General features: G+C 40.7%; 1 protein-coding gene across 1 annotated transcript in view; it reads right to left on the reverse strand.

Annotated features, from left to right (window-relative positions):
- Window positions 1-24,773, reverse strand: part of SLC1A2 (solute carrier family 1 member 2) — a 172,318-nt gene that overhangs the window by 18,092 nt on the left and 129,453 nt on the right. The window contains 3 exon segments of the mRNA XM_020963926.2: window positions 1,176-1,407; window positions 9,974-10,108; window positions 17,568-17,762. Coding sequence (XP_020819585.1) covers window positions 1,176-1,407; window positions 9,974-10,108; window positions 17,568-17,762 — 562 coding nt within the window.

Raw genomic sequence — 24,773 nt, forward strand, 5'->3', positions numbered from 1 at the left:
ATAGGCCATTTAGAAACTTGGTCTCTTAGAGAGCAAGGATTTGTGATCAGTCAACCAGAAATGCAGAACTTGGGAAAATGGAGCTACTTCTATATTACCATCAATCCCACCATCTGAAGTTTCATAGCCTCTCTTTGGAAGAACCATGAGGAAATTGACCACAGGAAGTTTACTCTTGAATGAGGAAGAAAGTTGCCATCACAATATAGGTACATCCACAATGCACCATAAACTCTATGAGTCTTGGAATGACCTCTGATAAGGTCCAGAAAAATCTTTTCAAACACATGCTGTGAGTTGACCCCTTGCCCTTCTGTCAGGGATTTCCCAAGTTTGCTCTGCTCTGATCATAACATTGATCCCAGAAGTAGACATTAGTTACAGTGAGGACCAGACAGAGTCAACTGAGCTTTTTCTACCTAATCCCACACGAGTTAGGAGGTAAGTACAAAAAACACATGCTGCATGAGAGGTGGAGCTGGGCATGTAGTGAATTATTTTGTGTTTCTTTAAAATACAGTCATAGATGAAGGTTCTAAAAAAAAAAAAGATGACTCTTGGTGAGAAAATTTTTCCCTGCTCAAAGAACAAGGAGGCCACAAGGGTCATGTTCACACATACCAGAATGAGCTAATATTAGGCTTGGCAAATGGGTATTACTCAATGTTTCCCCACTGAAAAATACACAGCAAAGAGGTAAAGCTTGTGTTCTGTAACTGAATGGGCAACCTATATTTTTGGCTTAGTCTTGAGTTTAAAAATAGGATATTAAAAAAAAAAACCTAGGAATTCCAAAGACTGACTTTGGCTATGTCTTCAAAAGAACTTGTCAAATTGAAGAAGTGTAGTGGGGGAAGAGGTAATTCCTGGAGGCAAGAGAGGTCTCTTGTTCATGTTCCCCTCCACTTAGCAGCAAATGCTTTCTAAATAGGGCTTTAAAAAAAGGCTACCATTAAGGAGTATATGTGGGGAAACCAAGCCATTGGTTTATATCACATAGATATAATATACCAATGCATTGTACTGATTTTTGGCATCTTGGAGAAGTTACTCTGTGATCTTTGGGAAACCAATTTAGAAAATAATACATGCAAGTTATTGTTTTTCTTTTCCTAAAGGAAAGGGAGCATGCATTACTAGATACATGTCTCAATATCCAGAAATGGGAAAGGTACCTTGCACTCATCTACTATGACAGAGTTGTGTGCTGAGTAAACACACTGATTTGAGTTGTTTTCCCTATGGTTTTTCATGTCATCATAAATTGATTGAGTCTTGGTCATTTCTATGTCTTCATGCCCTCGGTGCTGTGAGTCGATACTGTCCAGCTCAGCCTTAGACAGGTGGTAGACGATGCCGGCCCCAAAGGAATCCCCTACAACATTGACAGAAGTTCTCGCATCCTATCTCTGTGGATAAAGAAAGAAAAAATGGAAAAGGATGAAAGTGAGAAATAATTGAAGTCACTTGTAAACATGGGTAGCCAGGCTTCACAAATCCCTCTCCTTGTAGTTAACATTTCCTCTAGGTTACAAATACTATTTAGAAAACGTAGATTTTAAACATCTATTGCTAGGTCATTCCTCACCCCCACCTTAGTGTCACTGAAAAGATGAGCCACCTGTGGAATTCTAAAAAAAAAAAAAAAGGAAATCACCAGTAGATGTACGGTACCCTCTTTGCTTTTGTCTGGACTCTCATTAACTTTTCCATATACTTCCCGTAACTGAATGCAATAATTCAGATGTGATCAGAACAGATCAGAGAGTATGGCAGGATGATCATCTCCATATTTCCACATGTAAACAAGCCTGTTAGCTTTCTTGATTAAGATATAACACTCATATTGAGTTTGGAGTGCATTAAAATCTCCTAGATCTTCTTCAAATGAAATGTTATCTAGCCACACCGCCACCTTATGCTTGTGGAGCTGGTGTGAGACATTATATTCACCTCTCTTAAGTTTCATCTTAGAGAGACAGAGACAGAGAGACAGAGAATGCAAAATGATTGTTTAGGTTTAAAGAAGGACGATGCTCCCCTCAATGAATTCCATATTCAAGCCAATAGGCTTTGTTGCTATTTTCTGCACCTCACATTCCCTCCATCCCTGGAATGGGCTCTCTCCTCACCTGTGTCTCTCTTAGATCCCTACACGACTCAGCTCAGGTACCACTTCCCATCATTAGCCTTTCCTGATCCTCACCCTCCTTCACAACCACAGTTGTTACTGCTTTTCCTCCCCCCAACACCAATTACTTTGTATTTTCTTTCAAAATATTTAATCTTCACTTATCTGGGTATATGCTATTTTCCCCAGTAGAATGTAAACTCTTTGTGGGCAGGGGCCCTTTCATGTTTTGCCTTTGTTTTTCTTAGCGCATAGTTGGAGCTTAACAGATACTTGTGGAATTTAACTGAATTCTTGTCTTTTCTTTACAATTCATCAGTGGGTCAGGGCAGTCCAAGTATTTGCTTCCCAGCCCTCCTATGGGCCAGGAGATGAAGATATCAAGCTGATTGTTTTCTGTAAAGCTGAGGTTTTTTGTTTTTGTTTTTGTTTTTTAATGAGATGTATCACATCCACACCCTTCACAACATAGGCTGGCAAAATTCCCACAATGCCTCACACTTAAATCCAATTCCCAGTGCAGCAGATGGCCACTGTTTCTGACCCTCTTCTCTGCAAATACAAATAAGAAAGTTACAGGGGAATGTTTGACTGCCCTCTGAACTTAACCAAAAGTAGAAATTTAGGGATTTTTTAGCAATAGTAAGAATTGCAAAATTTTAGTTCACACAAGAAAACCGTCTCAAAGGGCCAATTCTCGGGCCTTGAGAAAGCCTGGGAAAGCAAAAGCTGACGTTATTCATAGCTTTCTAAAGCCTGCCCTGACTTGTTGACCTCAGGAACAAAATCTTCAGAGACGTTACAGGATACTGGAATGGCTCTGTATTTCTTTTCACCAAATAGTCTTAAACTTCCCGAGTAAAGTCATGAATGACACCCTTGGTGAAAATGTAATGTTCCTGGCTTGCCAAAAAGGAAGGTGGAAATGAAAGGATACCAATATAGCTTTGGAGGATTTCAAATTTAGTGGAGATGCTTGAGAAGACACGTCTGCCCTTCCGGGCCCATCAGGAGAGCAGACAGAGAGCTCTATGCTGGGGACGAGCCACTGACTGGAATTTCTGGGCAGGAAGGAGAAAGTGGGTAGGAACATGGGCTCTCACTTTCCCATCTTACTGTCAGAATGTTGATGCATCCGGCAGGTAAACTTCTGCAGCATCTGAAAACCCTGATCCTGATAAGAGAGCATAAAGGAGGGAGGGAACTCTGTCCCTGGAAAAAAAAAATTGTGCCTGACTTTTATCAGAGCTTCTACCTCAATGGAAATGGCAAAGGTGAAGACAAGAAAACCTAGGTTCAAACATCACCTCAGACACTAGTTTTGTGAATTGGGCAAATCTTTAAGCTCTTTGGGACTCAGTTTCTTTTTTTTTTCTTCCAAACTTTTTTTTTAACTTTCAAATTAATTAATTTTTAGTTTTCAACATTCACTTTCATAAGCTTTTGAGTTTTAAATTTTTCTCCCCCTTCCTCTCCATGACAGTGCACAATCTGATATAGGCTATACATATACATTCCTATTAAACATATTTTCACATTAGTGATGTTGTAAAGAAGAATTAGAACCAATAGAAGGAACCACATGAAAGAGGAAACAAAACAAAACAGAAGGGAAAAAAAGCAGCAAGTAATATGCTTGGATCTGCATTCAGACTCCATAGTTCTTTCTCTGGATGTGGAGAGCATTTCCCATCATGAGGCTTTTGAAGTTGTCTTAGGTCCTTGTATTTCTGAGAAGGGCTAAGTCTATCAGAGTCAGTTATTGCACAATGCGGCTTTTACTGTGCACAATGTTCTCCTGGTTCTGCTCACCTCACTCAGCATTAGCTCATATAAATTCTCCCAGGTTTTTCTGAAGTCTACCTGCTCATCATTTCTTATAGCACAATAGTATCCATTACATTCATATACCACAACTTGTTCAGCCATTCCCCAATTGATGGGCATCCCCTCAATTTCCAATTCTTTGCCACCACAGAAAGAGCTGCTATAAATATTTTTGTACCTGTGGGTCTTTTCCTCATATTTATGATCTCTTTGGGATATAGCCCTAGCAGTGCTATTGCTGGGTCAAAGAGCCAGCCCTTGGGCATAGTTCCAAACTGCTCTCCAGAATGGTTGGATCAGTTCACAACTCCACCAACAATGCGTTAGTATTCCAATTTTCCCACATCTTCTCTAGCATTTATAATTTTCCTGTTTTGTCATGTTGGCCAATCTGATAGGTGTGTTGTGGTACCTCAGAGCTGTTTTGATTTGCATTAGTCTAATCAATAGTGATTTAGAGCATTTTTTCATATGATTATAGATAGCTTTAATTTCTTCATCTGAAAACTGACTATTCATATCCTTTGACCATTTATCAGTTGGGGAATGACTTGTATTCTTGTAAATTTGACTTAATTCCCTATATATTTTAGATATGAGGCCTTTATCAGAGACACTGCTTATAAAAATTATTTCCAATTTGCTGCTTCCCTCCTAATCTTGGTTGCATTGGCTTTGTGTGCAAAACCTTTTTAATTTAATTTAATCAAAATCATCCATTTTGCATTTCATAATGTCTATCTCATTTGATCATAAATTCTTCTATTCTCCATTAATTTGACAGGTAAACTATTCCTTGCTCTCCCAGTTTACTTATAGTATCAGCCTTTATATCTAAATCATGTACCCATTTCAACTTTATTTTGGTAAGATGTTGGTTCTATGCCCAGTTTCTGTCATACTGTTTTCCAGTTTTCCCAGCAGTTTTTGTCAAATCGTGAATTTTTATGCCAGAAGCTGAGGTCATTGGGTTTATCAAACAGTAGACTACTATAGTCATTGAGTACTGTGTCTTGTGTACCTAACCTATTCTACTGATCTACCACTCTATTTCTTAGCCAGTACCAACTAGCTTCGACCAACTGCTTCATAATATAATGTAAGATCTGGTATGGCCCTCAGTTTCTTTATCTGCAAAATCAGGCCATTGGTCTTAATGACTTCCAAAGGTTCCTTCCTGCTCTAAATCAATGAGTCTGGGGTAGACCCTTAGGACAGAATCAGGGGCAATGTGTGTCTTGCAAAGAGGCAAATGTAGGCTTGATATCATTAAAGCCATCCCAACAATGAGAGCCACCCCAGTGTCTGATGGGCTGCATTGGGAAGTGGTGAGTTCCTTATCCATGGAAATTTTCCATCAGAGACTGGCCAAGCACTTGTTGGATTGCTGTGCAGAGGACTAGAAGGCTATTGATGGCTATTGACATCCCTTCTACCCGAATTCTCTACGATTCTTTTCATTCTGATTTTCAGAAAGTAGGCCCCAGAGGGGGGAGGGAGCTATGACGGATTCACCCTTCTAATCATGCACAAAAAACAGGAAATAAATATATCTGCCTCGGGCTTTTTCCTTTCAGGGTGGGTGGAGGTGAGTGATTTGCTTAGCTGGGGGGGGGCTGGGGCACAGAGCAGCAGGAAGGAAGACAGGAAGGAAAGTGGAGGAGAAGGGGACATCTTCATCATCTGGTGCTAATGAAAACCTGAGCCTCAGATGCAGACCTGGATGTTCCAGTGCTGAGAAAACCAATCATGTTGAGTGTTGCCTTTCCTCAACAACTCTGCCCTTCAGCAATACCCTTGATGATCATTCTATCAAAGTTTTACCTGGATATTAATGTGATGGAGGAGAGAGTTTACTAGATATATTTTGTCAAAGAGATCCTGAACTCTCTAAAGAAGAATTTTCATTAATGAATTATGCAATTAATTCATTTCATCTATTCATTCATTCACCATCCATCTATCTCTTCATTCATTCATTCATCCATCTCTTCATTCATTCACTCATTTATTCATTCATTCATCTATCCCTTCATTCATCCACTCATTCATTTATCTGACAAGCAGTGCTAGGCCCTGAAGACACAAAGACAAAAAAGAAAAACTTCCTGCCCTCATAAGCTTGTGCTGGATCAAGAGATGAAGTGAAGGAGCAAGGAGAAAGCAATAGGTATGAAAATAAGTCAACAAAAATACAGATAAAGTCATTTCAGGGCTGCGGAAAAGGACACTAGCAATTGTGTGTGTTTGTGTGTGTGTGTGTGTGTGTGGTGGGGAGAATGTCAGGAAACGCCCCTCATAGGATGTGGCTGGTGAGCAAAGCTTTGAGGGAAGCTAGGGATTATTATCAGAGGAAGGGGTGACAGGGATATATTTCAGGCACTGAGCCCAGCCAGAGGATGATTGCTATCCAAAAGTGAAATGGAAGGGAGTAGACTCCCCCTCCCAAAGAAAGACTACTTTAAGCAACCCCTTGCCTGGTACCCTCAAGTCAAGACATCGCCCTCATGACATCATTGGTCCTCTTAGAGAATGAGGGACCACCATCACCAATGAAAACAGTAAGGGGTCTAATGGCTTCTTCCCACCCTGTTCTGCTTCCTTTTGTGACCTGTCTTCCCCCATTAGAGATTAAGTCCTTTGAAGGGAGGAACTATCCTTTTCATATTTGCATATTTGGCACTTAGCACAGTGCCTGGCACATAATAAATGTTTACTGACTATGTGTCTCTATCTTTTTATCTGTATGTATGCACGCAGATGTAGATGTGTGTGTGTGTATATATATATATATATATTATATATATACATACATACACACACATACGTGTATATAGATGCACATGTATATACATATGTATATGTGCATGTACACGTATAACATGTATGATATACATACATACACACACACTCACACTCACACTCATTTGTAGTAGATTCCCATACAAATACTTGGTTCTGAGAATCAGCTCAGATTTGGAAATTTTATTCACTCTGCATATCTCGGGGTTGAGGCTGTTCTCAGGTCTACAGAATCAGGGCTTCTGCAGTGACATTTACAGATCTCCCGAGCTACCCCACTGAAAAGCCTCCAGGGCTTGGCAGGCGGGAGTAAAGCTGGAAAGTTTCCAGTGGTTGGCAAATAACGTGGCACCATTAAATGTCACTGCAGGGTTTTGTTTAGTTTTAAATTGAAAAATTTCTGGAGTTATAAAAGCTTAGAAACTGTGCCTGGAAAGGGAGAAAAAAAACCCTTCGCTTTTCCTTTCTATGTTATCCTTTTTTTCCCCTTTAGATCATCTCTGTCTGACACTAGGTCCTCCTTGAACTCCTTGGTTCTGAAAATTGTCCCTCTTTCTGACAATAGCCTCCTGGTCACTAACAGGGAGCCCACCAGCCCCTAAACCCAGGCCCCACAGTCCCTGCCAACGTTTCTCCCTCGCTGTCTAGAAAGAATGTGGCTCTGGTTACTAATTCAAAGAAGGCTGTCTCAGCTCCAAGTCCCTGGAATAGATCACCAACACTGCCTAGTCTCCCTTCCCTCTTAAAATTGGCCTCCCCCTTTTTTCTTCATAATTATCCCTCACTTTTATAGAAACCTAGGCTTTGTAGGTCCCTAAGCCTGAGAACTGGAAAGAGTCTCCCAGAGGTCCTGGGATCCAAATCTAGATCCAGAAGGAGGACCTTTAGAGTCATCTAGCTCAATTCCCTAATTTTATAGATGGGTATGCTGTGTTCCAGGGAAGGTCATGAAGATAGTGTCATAGATAGGATTAGAACCTGGGCCCTCTGACTGCAGCATCAGGACTTCGTCTGGCCCTGTTCCCTGACTTCAAATACGAAGGTATTATTATCCTCTTACAAATGGAGTTGCTTTAGCCCAGAGAGTAAGTGACTTGCCCAAGGTCACACATCTGGGAAGTGAGAGAGGTACAGGGATCCTATCTCTGACTGCCTTCCTCAGGCTAGACTCACAGAGAGGCTAAGACAAAAGCCGTTCTGATCTCTTGACCTTGTCCAACCAGCCATATTTTTCCATTTCTCTTTCCATTTCTCCATCATAATTGCAGAAACAGATTAGAACACATTTCCCCTGCACATTTCAACTCAAATTTGTGTTAGTTAATAATCACAGATCCTGCCACCACAGGGGGATATAGTGGAAAGATTAGTAGATTTGGGGTCCTAGGACCTGGGTTCAAATCCTCACTCTGCCACTTAGTGGTTAATGGAAATAAAGATTTTTTTTTCCCAGCCAAAGTCATGGATCCCCCAAGATCTAACCATAGGCCAGTTTAAGATCTCCTGGTCTACATGTTTTACTCAATCTAGGAATACTTGCTATGTGCCTGCCTGTGCCAGGCATAGTGCTAGGTGATGTGTACAAAGTGAAATAATCCCTGACCTCTAGGGGCTTCTGTTCAGAGGACAAGGACTTTCTGCTGAGATTCTGAGAATGCTGGGGTCAGAAGGAAGCTCAAAAGGGCATCTCCCCCAATACTCTTTATTTTAAGGCAACTTTATTTGCAGGGCCTTCCCTTCTGGTTCAAAACCCACAAAAAAAGACAGCTCAGAAACATGACTCAGAAACTCACGTGTTGTTTCAAATGGATTTGCAAGTGTCTTAGACCTAATCCCCTGGCAATGCTTATGATGAAGAACTAAGCTAAATAATAAGTCATGATAGAAGCAGAGATACCAAGCTAAAAGGGACCTTTGGACCCCATCTTATCCAGCCCCTTCACTTTACGAACGAGGAAATGAGTCTCAGGGAATCACAAGGCAGTAGCAATTCTAATGGCTTCCCTTTGCATAGCGCTTTAAGGTTTACAAAGAATTTTACAAATATGATCTCACTTGATGCCCATAACAATCCTGGGAAGTAGGTGTTATTATTGGTGCAATGGAAAGAGCACCTGGCCTGGAGTCTTGAAGACTCTTCTTTCTGAGTTCAAATCTGGCCTCAGACACTTAGCTGTGTGACCCTGGGCAAGTCACTTAACCCTGTTTGCCTCAATTTCCTCATCTGTAAAATGAGCTGGAGAAGGAAATGGCAAACCATTCTAGTATCCATGCCAAGAAAACCCCACTTGGGGTCATGGAGAGTTGGACAGGCCTGAAACAACTCGACAACAACAATGATGATGACAACAAACAGATGAGGAAACTGAGGTTGTTAAGTGACTTGCCCAGAGTCACACAGCTAGGAAGTATCTGAGGCTAGATTTGAACTCAGGTCTTCTTGCCTCCAGGCCTAGCGCTCTATCCACAAAGATACTTCTCTTTGAGGCTAAGGCCACAGCATGGGACCATGTTGCAATTATAATAATTGCTGTAGTACTCTGAGGTCTGCAAAGCTCTTTTTCATACCTTATCTAATTCAGGACCCTTGGAGGACACTCACCCCAGCCACCTCATTTTACAGTGAGAAAACTGAGGCCCAGAGAGGGGACACCACTTTCCCAATGTCACTCAATTCAATTCAGTAATTTATTAAATGCTTACTATGTGCAAAGCACCATATGAGATACTGGAGATACAAAGGCAAAAACCGAACCATCCCTGTGCTTGCACTCCCTAGGGAGGCAGTGTGGTCCAATGGAAAAGGCTTTGGCTCTGAAATCAGAGGACCTGGGTTCAGACACCTTCACTGACACTTACCACCTGTGTGACCTTATGCAAGTCATTCAATCTCTAGGCCTGAGTTCCATTATCCGTAGAACAAAGCAGTTGGACTAGATGGGGCCATCCCACTTCTAGGTCCGTGTATGACCCTACAATCTCTCTTGAGGAACTTATGGCTTCTCTTGGGGCTGTCAGGAGCTTTAGTCAGTCAACTAGCATTTACTAAGCACCTACATATGTCAGGTGTAGCATTCAACATGTATATAAATTCTTAAGTACAAAATAAATGCAGAGGAAGGGGTAACAGCAAACGTCTCTCCAGCCTAACTGAGCAGCTTAGTGGTGGCGTTTCTAGAATCCTTTAAAGTGATGGGATCTGCAGATACTTACAAGAGCCAGTCAACAGCAACAAGTAGGCTGATGTCCTGTGTTGGGAGGCCCACGGCCGTCAGGATGAGAAGCATGGTGACCAGCCCCGCGCTGGGGATGCTGGCGGCTCCAACACTGGCCAGGGTGGCTGTGAGGCTGCAGAAACAAAGAGAGGATGAGGCACATGGGACATAAACCATTCTTTAACTGCATCCCACTCTGGGGTCATTCCTCGCTCCCCCTGTGGTCATCATTTCTTCAACACCTCCCCCCAGCTTAAAAGGTATCATGGGACAGCTCCAGAGACCCAAGCTTCAATCCCACTTGTCAGCTCATTCAGACACTAGCTATGTAAACTTTGCCTTCTTCGCGCTTCAGTTTCCTCATTTATAAAGCGAGGGGGTTGGTCTCATGCCTTCTGATGTCCCTTGGTCTAAATCTATGATTCTATTGTCCTCTCACATCCCCTCTCTGTAAAGTGAGGGGCTTACGCCCAATGGCTAATAACAATGACAGTCATGATCACGACGTGAGCTGGCATTTATATGGTCCTTTAAGGTTTGCAAAATGCTTTATGTATGTTTTATCATTTAATCTTCGCAATAATTGTGGGAGATAGGTACTATTATTATTCCCACTTTAAAGATAAGGAGGGGCAGCTAGGTGACCCAGTGGGTAAAGCACCCAGCCTGGAGTCAAGAAGACTCATTTTCCTGAGTTCAAATCTAGTCTTAGACACTTACTAGCTGTGTGACCCTGGGCAAGTTACTTAACTCTGTTGGCCTCAGTTTCCTCCTCTGTAAAATGAGCTGGAGAAGGAAACGGCAAACTACTCCGGTATCTGCCGAGAAAACCCTAAATGGGGTCACGAAGAGTAGGATACGACAGAATGACAAACTCAGAGAAGGAAATGGACGAACAAAGGTTAAATGACTTGTTCAAGGTGACTCGGAATTTTTTTGACCCCAAGTCCAAGTCTTTATGCCTTATGCCTCCTAAGTCTTTCCTACTCTAAGGTTGCTACTAGCTCCTCTAAAATCTATGACCCTAAGTATCATCCCTTGTTCATGCCTCAGTTTCCTTATCTATAAAATGGGGGGCCCTTTCAGTTCTAAATCTATGGTCCTATAATCCTAGGCAATATTTCTTCTCTGTGCCTCACTTTCCTAATCTGTAAAGTGAAGGCTTGGACTCCATGATCTCTGAGCTCCCTTCCAGCTCCAAGGCTATGGTCCTGTTATCCTGCCCCAGCCCAAGGAAATAGGGGGTGCTCTAATCCATTCCCAAGGAATATGATTCCTTAGGTTCTGCCAAGCTCTCCCCCAAAACTCCGAAATTCAAGGGGAGAAAGTCTCCTCCCCATCATTTTTCCCACTAGAGTATGTGATGAAGGCCCAAGGACTCCACAGCCAACATCAGCATAAGGATCCTGAAAGCCAAGTCTCCATCCTTGTTAGAGTGGATAAGAAGACGGGGCCTGCAGACTGCAGACAACACTCTAGACACTCCCGACATTCCATGGTTGGAATGGAAAAGCCATTATTCTAAGAGAGGCAGACGAGAAATGATATGGACTTAAAAAGGGGAACTTTCTTCCTGAAGCATCTCCCATAATTGGCTTCCAATTAGCAATGTCCTGGGTATACCAGGGCTGTTGTAGAAAGTTCTGTCTGGGAGAGAGGAAGACTGAGGCTGTAGGCCAGTCACTCTTTGGGGAGATCTGGATACTAGCCATTCTTCCTAGTTTCTGGGAGCCACAAAAGATGGAGATTTTTTTTTTCTCCTTTACTTTCCATTAATCAACACGTCACTTCCAGGGAAGTAATGTTTTTTAAAAAATTACTTCCAGCTGACTTTATCAGGAAGTGAGAAGTGGGGATGCCCCTGTGGATAGCTCAAAAATTCTAGGGCTACTGCAACAGCCCAGTGCCCAATCAAATCGTCTAAGCCGCCCTAATCTTAACTTTAGCAGGGAGCATTTGACGTATCATGCTCAGAGCTACCACAATTTAGTTGTTATATCTATAAATCCTACCGTCTCCCACACCTGGGCCTAGACACTTCTGTTCTCCAGGGCCACTTAGGGGAGGACACAGAAGATGAAAAAACTGCGGTTCAGATCCAGACATCTTGGGAAGACTCACTCTACTGAAGCCTGCCTTTAAGGGCCTGAAAACTAGGGAAAGAGAAGTGTCTGTCTTTTCACTGGGCCTGATTAGAAAGCTGAGCAGGCGAATCTTTCTGAAATGCCAGCGGCCTTGGCTCTCACCCTTGTCATATGTGTAATCAGTCTTGTGAGTCACTTTATCCTCATTTTCTGCCCTGGAAGCAAAAAGCCTTTTAAGGGTGCCATTTCTTGATTTCTAAGCTTGGGCTCATCAATTCTGTGCATTCAAAATAGGCAATTATCATAGGGGTGGAATTAGGTGTTTATACTCATGCCTTGTCCCATTCTCTGACTCTTGCTAGGCCTGGAGAACAGTTGTAAGCACTGTGTAAGTTCCCAGAGCTCTAACTGGGTATTTTTTTTTTTGCCTGAGAGGCAAGGAAGGGACCGAGCATTTGCTAAGCACCTATGAAATACATTTCCCTACAAAGGTAGTTTTATGCACCTGGATGTGGACACAACCCGGAAGGTCCTGTTTCCTTTCTCTTGGTTATTCGGTTCATAACATTAGGGATCTCTGGCTTTCTTGCCTTACATCCAGAGCTACCACACAACTTGGCCTTTTGGTGTCTGCTAAACAGCTCTTCATCCCCTTTAAGTGGAGCACAAAGTGGGGGTGCCTCGAAGCAAGGTGGGCTGGAGGGCAGGGCCCTTTTTAGAATTTTGCTTAAGAAATAAGAATTTAGAACTTCTACTGCTGACCTAATCCTGGATAGCTTCAGAGGCCATATTAGGACGATTTCTATAATTAAATAAGACTTACATTCTTTTCTTCATGCATCATACATAATTTAAACAAGAATTCAAATTTATCACTCATCAGAGCTATGACTAGGAAGAGTAACTGGGGACTTGTCCCAGGGTATCAATATCAAGGTATCAATATCAATACCTCTGTCTGGTGTAGATATTCCTTCTGCCCTTCCAAACTAAATTTCAAATGATAGGAATTTGGAGCAAGGTACCATAACATAGATTATAGTCAAGGAGCACTTTAGGATTGGAAGTTCACTGGACCAAGGGAGTTTCAAACATTTTTCTTCAGGGATACATTGGAATACAAAGTCTACGGAGCTTTGTGTCTTACAATCTGAGTAGGAGTGGAGCTGTCTGTCCTTGTGAGTATGGAGGTGATATGATTCAGAAGCTGAAATTTAGGCCTGTGTCAAGAGTTTCCAATGTGAATGTCTGTGGCACCATAATGTTACCTATTCGTTTTTTGTTGTTTTTTTTTTTTACATTCCCAAGATGTCATACAGTGAGAAAGAGTTTATGTAGAGGTGACCTGGGGCAAGTATTTATTAAGCACTGACTATGGGACAGACACTGTGTTAAGTGCTTTACACATATCTCACTTGATTTCTTTGAGTGAATGAGGATACATGGGTTTTATAATAGTCATTAGAAACATTACTTTGATATGTTTAATTTTCTCAAAATTATCTCAGGCTAGAAGTGTTCTTAGAAGTCTTCTAGTACAACTTCCTTATTTTACATATGAGGAAACTGAGACTCAGAGAGGTTTGTGACTAGGATTATAGATCTAGGGTTAGAAGTGAAAATGTCATTTAGTCCAATCCTTTTATTTTACAGATGCTGAAACTGAGGCCGAGAGAGGTGAAACATGACTTGTCCAAGATCACATAGGTGGTATCATTGAATCCAATTCTGATCCAGGTCCTCTGTTACTTCATCCAACATTCTTTCCATTATACTATGCTTCTTTGTTTCTGTCTCTGTTTCTCTCTCTCTGTCTTTCTCTCTGTCTCTCTCTCTCTCTCCCCTTCTCTGTCTCTGTCTCCCCTTCCTCTCCCCCTCTCCTGTGTCTCTGTCTGTCTCTCTCTCTGTTCTCCATTCTCTTTCTCTCTGTCTCTCTCTCTGTATATATGTATATGTATGTATGTATACATATATACACATGCATACATGTACACATATACACATATATCTATATATTTTTAAACTATGATGAAATGAAAAGTCTTGGAATTTATTCACTTTTTTTGAGCTTTAGGTTATAGTTGATGTATGATTCTAATGTAATGGGATGAATATTTGATAAATAACAACAATGATAACATTTATTTTGTACTTCAGGATCTACAAAGCCATTTTCTTTGGATAGCCCTGAGGTAGATGATGCAAATATTATTGTCTCCATTTTATAGATGAGGAAAATGAAGCTCAGAGATAGAAAGTGACTTGTCCACAGTTACATAGTAATCATCAGAGCCTGGATTACAAGACCTTTGGGATCCCACATTGGCCTTCTGCTCATTTCCCTAAAATGCCAGTGCCTTCCCTTTGAGATTTCCTCTAGATTATCCTGGGTGTGTCTTATTTGTACATAGGTTTTAGCATTTGATTGTGAGTCCCTTGAGGTCAGGGATCATGATTTCACTTTTCTTTGTTTCTTTAGTGCTTAGCACAGAGTCTGGAACATAGGAAGAGCTTGAGAAATGCTTGTTGACTTGACTTAAGTCAGTAAGGATGGAAACAACTTTGCAGAAAAAATGGGAGAGCCAAGACAGACCAGGTATAGAAAGCTGGCGAGGCCAAGTGAATTGTGTGGATTTGGGTGACTGTGAACTTCTGTTTCCTATACAGTCTGAAATATTATTTTATTAAATTTTATAAAAATGAAGAATTTCGTTTCACCACTGCCTTTCCTATGCCATGGTTCACATTCTTGTTCTGGCATTTGGTAGCTATATGACTCCAAGTAAGACACTTAACTTCCCAAGCTTCAGTTTACTCATGGGCAAAATGGGTGATGGGATCAGGTAGAGGGAAGTGACTAGATAATCTCTTAGGTCCTTTCCAACTCTAGAATTGCACGTATCACACTCAGAGGGTGTTCAATAGGAACCATGGAATGATGATGGTGACAGTGAAGATGTGGTAGAAAATCTGTCATCTCCTAAAGATGAAATATACCAGTGCTAGTTATATGAGAATCTGGTCTATTTCTCATGCTAAGCAACTGGATTAATCTTGAAATAAATTGAAGCATTGGCCATTGTATTACTCATTCAATTGGCATAAAGCTTTCTGAAATAACGGAAAGGATTATCACCATCTTGGTAATGGCTTTATGATTTCCAGCCTTCAGCATCTTGGGATTGTGGGGTTTTATGGCTGTCCAGCAATTGAGGCCAGCTTATGAGACCCAAGGGATCTGGGGAGAACGCTAACCAGATGGACTCTCTTCCTCAAAGAGGACCCTCTTAAAAAACTATCCCTCAAATCCAGGAAAGACCTGCCACGGAGCAGACTCATCAGTCCTATGAGGGAAATCAGAGCCAGCTGAAAGAAAGATTAACGTTAAGGCATCTGATACTTCCTGGGGTTTGACCAATGGGCTGAGAGAGGCCAGTGACTAGATATCCACCAGAGGGGTCCAACTCATTCTTTCAACCCCAGGATAATGTCCTGCCCCAGCTGCTCATTTCTATTTATAAGAAGAAAATAGGAACAGAATGAGAACATGGCTAACGATGCTCTTTAGACTACATGAAGACGTTAGTTCTTAAAAATGTCTGAGTGTTTGAATTCACTGGCTATGCTGTCAGCTTATCCTATAGAGTGAATGCCATATGCTTAGCTACTGTTTTCCTCACTCACACATCCTTAAATTTAAGGGGCCACCTCTTTCAACCTCTTGAATTTTACAGATGACTCTTGATCTTGAAGCATAAGAAAGTGTTAAGAAAATTTTCAATGAGTTAACATCTAGAACGAAAGTCAGAAGTATTGCTGGATAATTTAAAGAGAATAACATTTCAAGTGACCTTATCAGATACATCTGAGAAGTAGCATGGCACAGTTTAGTGATTCTCATTTTTTTTGTTCTAACAACCACTTTAAATAGTAACAACAAAAAATGTGTTGTGAACTCCCAGGGTAATTTAACATTTTGTTATTGTTGTTCACTCATTTCGGTTGTGTCCAACTCTTCATGATTTTATTTGGGTTTTCCTGGCAAAGATACTGGAGTGTTTTCTCATTTCCTTCTGAAGCTCGTTTTATAGATGAGGAAACCGAGGCAAATGGGGCTAAGTGACTTGCCCAGGGTCCCACAGCTAGTAAGTGTCTGAGACCAGATTTGAACTCAAGAAGATAAAGTCTTCCTGACTCCAGACTCAGCACTCTATCCACTGTGCTACCTAGTTGCTCAATTTAATATACTGCTGATAATATTCACAAGCAATTACTTACCATTAAAATCTTAGCATGAACCCCTTCTACCATCATTGCAAATGAGGCTCATGAATCATTAAATGGGAACCAGTAGCATATTAGAAAGAACACTCTGTTGGAATCAAAGCAGCTGGCCTTGATTCCAAGTTCTGTGACTTTCTACCTGTGTGTCTTTGGGTAAATCACTTCACTAAATCACTTCTCATCTGTCAGCTGATGGAGCTGGACTGGATGGTTGCTAAAGTCCCTTTCAACAGTAAAGTCAGTCAGTCAAGAAGCATTTCTGAAGTGCTTGTCAGATGATGTGTAAAGCACTGTCAATACACAGAAAAGCAAAAACACAGTCTTTGCCTTCAAAGAATGTGCACTTTAATGATTCACAATCTAAAGCTCTGCTCCTTTGATCCTGGACACGTGTCCTATAGCTTTTATGATGAATATAATTGAGTTAATTTTAACATGAATAACTATTGATTCTAGGTAAAAATGAAAATGTATACTCTTTATAATGACATAGAAAGGAAGTAGAAACATCTATTAATATATTTATTAACATATCACTCTATCAATCTATCTATCTATCTATCTATCTATCTATCTATCTATCTATCTATCATCTATTTATCTATCCAGAACAGAGAAAGGAAGAAAGCTCTCTGAGGACAGGTACCTTTTTTTCCTTCCATCTTTGGGAATGAATTCCCAGGGTCAGCAACATAAAGTGCTTAGAATGTTGTACTTAGAAGCAGGAAGAATTGAAGTCTAGGTTTACTTCTGACGGTGGGTTTGTGATCCAGGCCAATTTCCTGTGCCTCAAGCCACTCCCTAGAACCTACCCAAAGAGTCCTAGATGGCTTGTGATTTGTTTTGGCATAAGGAGTTATAACTCTGTTGATAAAATCACTGGTCCTTCCTGTATGTATCTTCACCACCAATGGTACCTTGTAAACAGCAGATGCTTAATAAAGCTTGTTGAAATGATCATATCAGGCTCATAGGACTTTTTCCTTTTTGATTTCATCCTCTCTGCCATAACTCCTCAGTAATTCCTTGGGTTTTTTGGCCTTCTATTCCCCATCCGGCCACTGTTCTTTTTTTTTTTTTCAGCTTTGGCTGTTATAAAGCATAGTTAGGAAACTTTGATTTCTGTTTCTCTCCCTATTAAGGGGCCCTACAGGTGTTAATTTCTCCAGAGAAGGGAGCTAATACAAAAGGAAAAAAAAAACTTGTCTAGGACAAGCTACCCACCTCACGGTTACGATCTGCCCGCCATCCAGGACCACCCCATTCATCTGGGCAATAAAGATGGCTGCTACAGCTTCATAGAGCGCTGTCCCATCCATGTTAATGGTTGCTCCAACTGGGAGAACAAATCGGGTCACACGCTTATCAATCCCCAGGTTTTCTTCCAGGCAACGAAAAGTGACAGGCAATGTACCAGCACTAAGAGATAAACACAGAAAGAGAAGGACCCATATTACAATATCCTTTAAGAAAATGGGATGAGGCAGTAGCTTTAATTATCACAGGAATCTGAGAGGTCAGTCAGTCAGTCAACAAAGTCATCTAATCCAATTCCTTTATTTCATAGTTGAGGAAATTGAGTCTCAAAGAAGCTAAGTGACTTGTCCAAGATCACACAGATAGCTAGTGGCAAAGTCAGAATTTGAACCTGGGTCCTTTGACTCCACTGTACTACACTATTTCCATCTTGGCTTTTTTACTTTCATTCTTCAAGTCATTTGGATGACCAAATGCTAAATCAAGCAGGTCAAGCCTAAAATTTAATTTATATTTTTAACATATTAGCTACCAGAAATGAAAACTATTTCTGGTTGGTTTGAATTTTCATGACATGTGTCAAGCTCTGTTGCCTTCATTTTCCCCAGGGTCCACATTCCCACCTGGGCCATCCCAGTCAGTAACATTTTGAAGCACAACTAAAGTCTATTTGTTTGAAAATTAAATACTTGCCTGACTTAATTGGGCTACACTGAGTTTTGGGGTCAGAAGATAATCTGATCTAGACAGCACTGTGAAGGCAGGAAGATTTTTCTAGTGATCCCAGACTTCGGGGTAGAAAGGCTGTGTATGTTCCATAGGAAAGACAGAACATATCAGTCCCAGACCCTGGGCAGCCCCAGAACTGACCCTTGATATGCTGAGGACACTGGACAAGGATGTGAATTGCTGCTGAATACATGAGCTAGGGAAAGCAGCCACGCTCTGGGGGACTAGGAAAGATGATTCAACTCCCGATTTCAATGGGCTTAGATCAACTCCTGAGCCTCTCCTATATCATCCATCATTGAAGCATGTGATCTTTCTCTCTCCTCATACACAAGATGGCGTGACTTCACACCCTCCCCTCCCAGAGCTGGGAGTATGATTTCATGACCCATTTGGGGAAACGAAGATTCCTGGCGGTTCTTGGACAAATTCCTTAAATAGAACTTTGTATTACCAAATGTTTTACTGTGTTACTGAAGGTTTCCAAGGGCCAGAGAGAGCATTCCCATATGGATGGAGATCATGGAATGACATAGGAAATGTCTCTAAGTGCAAATTACATGGAAAACAGTGCAGGTGTCTGGGCCCATGCTTTGCCTCAGGACACCCTCATTACCTGCTTTCAGGGCTTAGCTGACATTTCAAAGAATATATGACCAAGAAAGAAAAAAAAATCTCAAATGTGGAGAAAACAAATTGGCAAAACCTCTATATTTTTTTGTTTCTGTCGCTTCAGAGAGACTGTGATTTCATCAGAATATATAGGGAACTCTCAATTAAAAAACAAAACAAAACTCTTGTTAATGTGGAAAAGCACTTGATTTATAACTTACAGTTATGTGGAGAGCTCAAGATTAAGAGGCTTTAACCTGGGGTGTGTGGACTTAAATATATATAAATATAAAATATTTATTAAAAACTTATATGTATAAATATATTATGTTTATACATTTATATGTGCATATATTAAATATATTTTATAAAAATATACAATATTTAAAGTGTTTTATTATATGCATGCATATATTTATGTACTGTGCTTATATGTTTATATGTACATATGAATATATTTATAAAATATAGGAATATAAAATATTTAACAATTTAATTGTATGCAGAAATATATTTATATGATATATTTATGTAGTTGCATATATATATTAAATATGCAAACATATTTATGAAATATATAAACATAAATATAAACTATTAGCTAAAATTTTATTAAAATACAAACATATATGTTGGTAACTGCATTTCAATATAATTGTTTCCTTTGTAATCCAATGTATTTTCTTTCGTGCATTGAAACACCTTATTCTGAGAACGGCTTCATAGGTCTCACCAAAGGAGTTCAGGACACACAAAACGGTTAGGAATTTCTGTCTGAGAGAGAGTTGTCTGGGGCAGTTGAGAGTCTATGTGACTTACTGATGGTCACGTAACCTATGTGTTTCAGATGTGCTTGATTTGCCCTTAAGGACAGCTCTTTATTATGCCAACCTGGTTCTCTGTTATCAAGTGAAAAATAATAATTGACATTTATGTGGTGCCAAAAATACTTCATATATATGTGAACCCTGCAAGGACCTATGAGGTCTAACATGTATGTTCCTTTTTTATGGGTAAGGAAATTGAGGCTCAAAGAGGTTGTGATCCTAGGTCATGGATTTAGAAATAGGACGTGTGTCTTAGAGGTCTCCCACTCCGGGAGTCTCTTTTTACAAATTAGTAATCTGAGGCACAGAGATGGGAAGTGACTTTGTCCTGAGAGGAAGAGCTGGGACCGGAACTCAGCCCCTCGTCCTCGGTCCAATGTTTTCTCTGCTATGCTGTACTGTCTTTTTGGGTAGTATATTTTTCTCTTCCAACATTCAGAGTATTTGGATGTAGGCCATCGCAAAGATGAGAGAGGAAAAACAAGGACTGGACTTCTCCTGCTTGGCCCCAGAGGCAGATTTGGGCTTGATGACAGAATTCCTAATGATTGCAGCTGTTCACAAGGAGGATGTCTCCAGAGTGATGAGTTTCTTTTCACTAGGTCTTCACATCTAGGCTGGAGGACCACTTCTCTGATACACTGTAGTGGGGATTCCTTTGGGGGAAATGGGCTGGCTAGAAAAGCCTCTGAAGTTCCTTCCAATTCTGAACTCCAGGGATTCTGTCTGGATATATTTAAGAATTAGAACTGGTGGCTGCCCTTTTGCCCAAGTGAGCGGCTCACCTTGGAAGTCTTCAGACAAATGCTGGATGACCATGTGCTGAATGTACTGTAAGAGAATCTTGTCAAAGTGTAGGTTGGAGTTGGTGGTCCTTTCGTACACTGAGATTCTAGGACTAGTCACTGCATCCTTAGGGAAGATGAAGGATGGTTCTGAGGAAGGCAGTGGTGAAAGCATTAGCTTTGGAGTTCATAGGCTTGGGTTGAAATTTTATAGCCTATGCCTAAGATGTGGGCAAGTTGCATGACTTCTCCAGTTTACAGTCCCTTTATCTGTAAAATGAGAGGGCAGGGCTAAATCGTCTCTGAGTCCCTCCTATTCCACATTTATGATTCTGGAATAATACACTAGTTGGTCTTAATGCATCTGCCAAGCCAGCTGGGAGTATTTACCATTTTCCTGACTTCTCATGCCCAGAGAAGGGTATGAGAAGTCATTCTATCCCTATCTATCTGTGCTTTAGAGGCTATAAAGCTCCATTTAGAGCTATCTCATAACAGGAAGCCTTATCTTTAAAGCCTGGCCTAATTAGGATAGAGATAATTTTCTTCTACCTGCCTCTTGGTATTTTAATGAGATATCATCTTTTATTTCTGCATCCCTCTCGCTACACATACAGACACACACAACCCATCAGATAAGAGCTAAATGCAATCATGCAGAATGATTATCCAGAGAAGGCCTCACAGCAGGGAGATCCTGGAAATATATAAGCCTGAGGCCACTCAGGGGCCCATTGGTGTCCATTAGTTCTCATTATTTCACTCACTGGTACATAGTGTCACCCAAGGGCTACGCAATGATCCAATAGACTTTGGAAAATGAGAGAGTAAGAAAGCAAGAGCTCTCATCTTTGTACTGGGTGCATTTAATTGAGAGGAGAAACAGAAGAAAAATCATTCCAAATAGCATGTGGTTGCCTTTAGCTCCCTCCTGAACTGAAGGCTTGTGTGAGTTTATAGAATCTCAGACTAAGAAGGGATCTCAGAGCCCATTTATTCATACCCATATCTGACCGAGGAGCTATGCTATAGTCTATCCAACAAATAGGCTTCCAACTTTCGCTTCAAGACCTACGCTGATGAATCCCAGCCTCCTGAGGAAGCCCACTTCACTTTTGAAGAACACTAATGAGTAGGCAGATTTTTCCCCTGACATCCAGTCTAAATTTATTTCTTTGCAGTTTCCATTGATCACTCTTGGTTCTGAGCCCGGTGGGAGTGAGTGAGCCCAAGCCTTCATCTACTAGACAGCCCTTCTTATAATTGAAGTCAGCTATCCTGTCTCCTTTCTTCTCTTCTCCAGGGTAAAACATGTCCGGTTCCTATATATGGAAGAGCTGAAGCTCTTTATCATTCCAGTTCTTGCTGCAAGTCAAGGAAACAGATCACAATCCAAATGGCCCAATAGCAGGGTCACCATGTTGCTGATGTTTTCACGTTGTTGGGTATTGTCTCTCCTAATTGCTTTTGACAACTCCAATTTTAGGAGGTCACTTCTGGGCCTCCATTCTTCTGGCATCCTTCGTGCAGAGCCGCCTAGTTGCATCCCATTGAGAAAAAGCAGTCAAACGTACTTGATTTCCTGATGCGGTATACAAGCTGCTGAGAGTACAAAGAACACTGATCCGACCGTCTGAGGGCTTGGTCCTTTCTGCTGTGACCGTGAGGGTTAAATACCAATGGGCTGATGTTTAGTATGCAATTCCTGACACACCAGATTCCCTCAAGGAAATTCTAGCTAAATACTAATTTTTAAGGAAAAAAATGAAGGTTGCAATGGAAACAGTGAATGATTTGGAAAGAAACTGGCTTCTCATCCTGACCCTGCCACTTACCATCTGTGTAACTCCATCACTCTGGGCCTTGGTTTTCCCCTTTGTAAAAATGAGGATATTAGACTAGAGGGCCTCTATGCTCCTTTCCAGGTCTAACCCTAAGATAGGATACACTAGTGTCATAGACCTAGATCTGGAAGAGACCTCAGAGGCCATCTAGGCAACACTTTGATTTTTACAGAAGAGGAAATTGAGGCCCAAAAAGATGATTTGACCTACTCAAGGTCACAGAGATAATAAACATAAGAGATGGTCATCTGACTCCAAAGCTACTTCTCTTTCTGCCATACAACTCTAATTCTATAGAAGTACTTTCACATCTTTGAGCATCAATTTCCTCATCTGGAAAATCATACCTCTCCTCTTTCACAAGGCTATTTGGAGGACCTAATTAGAAAACTTATGTAAAAAGCTTTACAGCTCTTAAAGGGGTATATCAATCACAACTATGATGATGATGATGATGATGAGTTAATAATGATGAATCATCACTTAGTTCCCAACAGTAATACCAGAGAAAAGGGCAAGTAATGATTTTGGAATTTTTGAACCAAACCAGTAATTAATCAGAAGATAGTTCCTTGGAGCCACTAATTTTCTGTCATAGGCATAGCTAGAAGCTTTATGATTAGAGATACTAAGGCATGTTGGAAGTTTCCAAGGCCCAGAAGCAACAGAGGAAAAAAGTCCTAAGATGTTCCACAATTAATTTGGAATTGACAGCACAGTTCTAGACATTCAGGTCACATGGGTAGTTTTTCATGTTCTCCTGCAACCTTCTATTATCCCTGATCCCAAACCCTATTGATTTCACTTCCATGGATTTGTTATGATGCCATCAGAATCAGGCTTGCTAACTGGTTATTACTCCTGTCTGGGCCTTGTGAAGACACTGAATGCTCATCTTCCAAGTTGGTTAAGGAAAACCTGAACATAGTCTTCTCTGGCAGACAAACTGGTGAACCTTGAACTAGACACTAATGTAGAAAGCAAAAACCCTCAGTTCAGCTCTCTGTGATTTGGGGAATAAATAATGCTATACCACATTCCATTCTTCCTCGCCTGACCCAATCCCTGTCCCATTTTGTGATGGTTCATCATAGATTTAGACAGGTAACATACTATAGAGGTGATCTCATAAAACACTCTCATTTTACAAAGGCGGTTACAGATGCCAATAGAGGTAAAGTGACTTGTCCAAGGCCACATTAGTAGTAGGTGGGATTTTAACTCAACTCAAATTCTGTAGACCTACATACACAGGCAAGGAAAGGTCATTTGTCACAGGCTTACTATCATCACCATTTTGGAAACCACTGGTAAAGCAAATACCTGGTAATTTAAAATATAAAATCCAACCCATGAAATGATTGGAAGATCTCTTGGATTTCTTCCACATGAGGTTCGTCTGGCAAGTGAAGAGTCTCTCCTCTATTAATATCACATATACCCATGAGAAATTCATTCTGGCTGCAAATTGGAAGTTCATATGGAGTTCAGACAACCCATCAGGAGGCAAGGTAGCAGATTTGTCTCTAAAAGATGCCCAAGTGTGTTATCCTAGCCTTTTTGTATACTCAGAATCTGTTCCCCTGCTTTGGAAGAATCCCTCTTCAGAAAGTCAAAGCAATGGGGCATTGCTAACAGAGCATTTTCCAAGAAGATGTATTTGGGGAGTTTCAGAGTTGAGAAAATAACATTTCATGACAGACTTCTGGAAGGCTTTTTTTTTTTTAATAGGGACATGACCCAATAATTCCATTGTTGTCTCTGATAGCATTAGCCAAAACAACAAAGAAGAACTGTCTGTTCAAAGATTTTCATGGTGGTGTTATTCATAATTGCAAAATCCTGGAAACCAGCAAAAAAAAAATCTAGTAGCAGAGGAATGTTTAAATAAATTGTGGAACTTCAATGCAATGGAATTTTATAGTGTAATGAAGACCAGCTCACATGAGGAATACAAAGAACTCAGTACAGAAAGATTTGTGAAATAATGCAAAGGGAAAAAGAAAAATGAGGAGAATGGGCTACATATGAGAATTTTTAATAGGTTTTGTTTCTCTTTGCCTTTTCATGGGATGGGGAAAAGAGAGGGAGAAAGATAATTTGGAACTGAAAAAAGGAATAAAATCTGTGTTCTAAATAATAATAATAAACTAAATGAAGTGAATGGACAAACAAAACAGCCCCATATAGGGACTCAGAAGGAATGACTGGAAAGTTTTCATCATACCTTATGCTTCCTCTCCTACTCGAATAAATCAATCAACAGGATGTGGTGAAGTTTTAAATACTAATTAGACATGGCTTGCAACCTCTGATTCCTTTATATAGTGTGAATCTCTTTTTCTGGGTCAAGAAAGAACCCAAGCTAAAACCAAA

Source organism: Phascolarctos cinereus, unplaced genomic scaffold, assembly GCF_003287225.1.
Source record: "Phascolarctos cinereus isolate Bilbo 61053 unplaced genomic scaffold, phaCin_HiC Scaffold_9;HRSCAF=440, whole genome shotgun sequence".
In the NCBI taxonomy this organism is placed as follows: Eukaryota; Metazoa; Chordata; class Mammalia; order Diprotodontia; family Phascolarctidae; genus Phascolarctos; species Phascolarctos cinereus.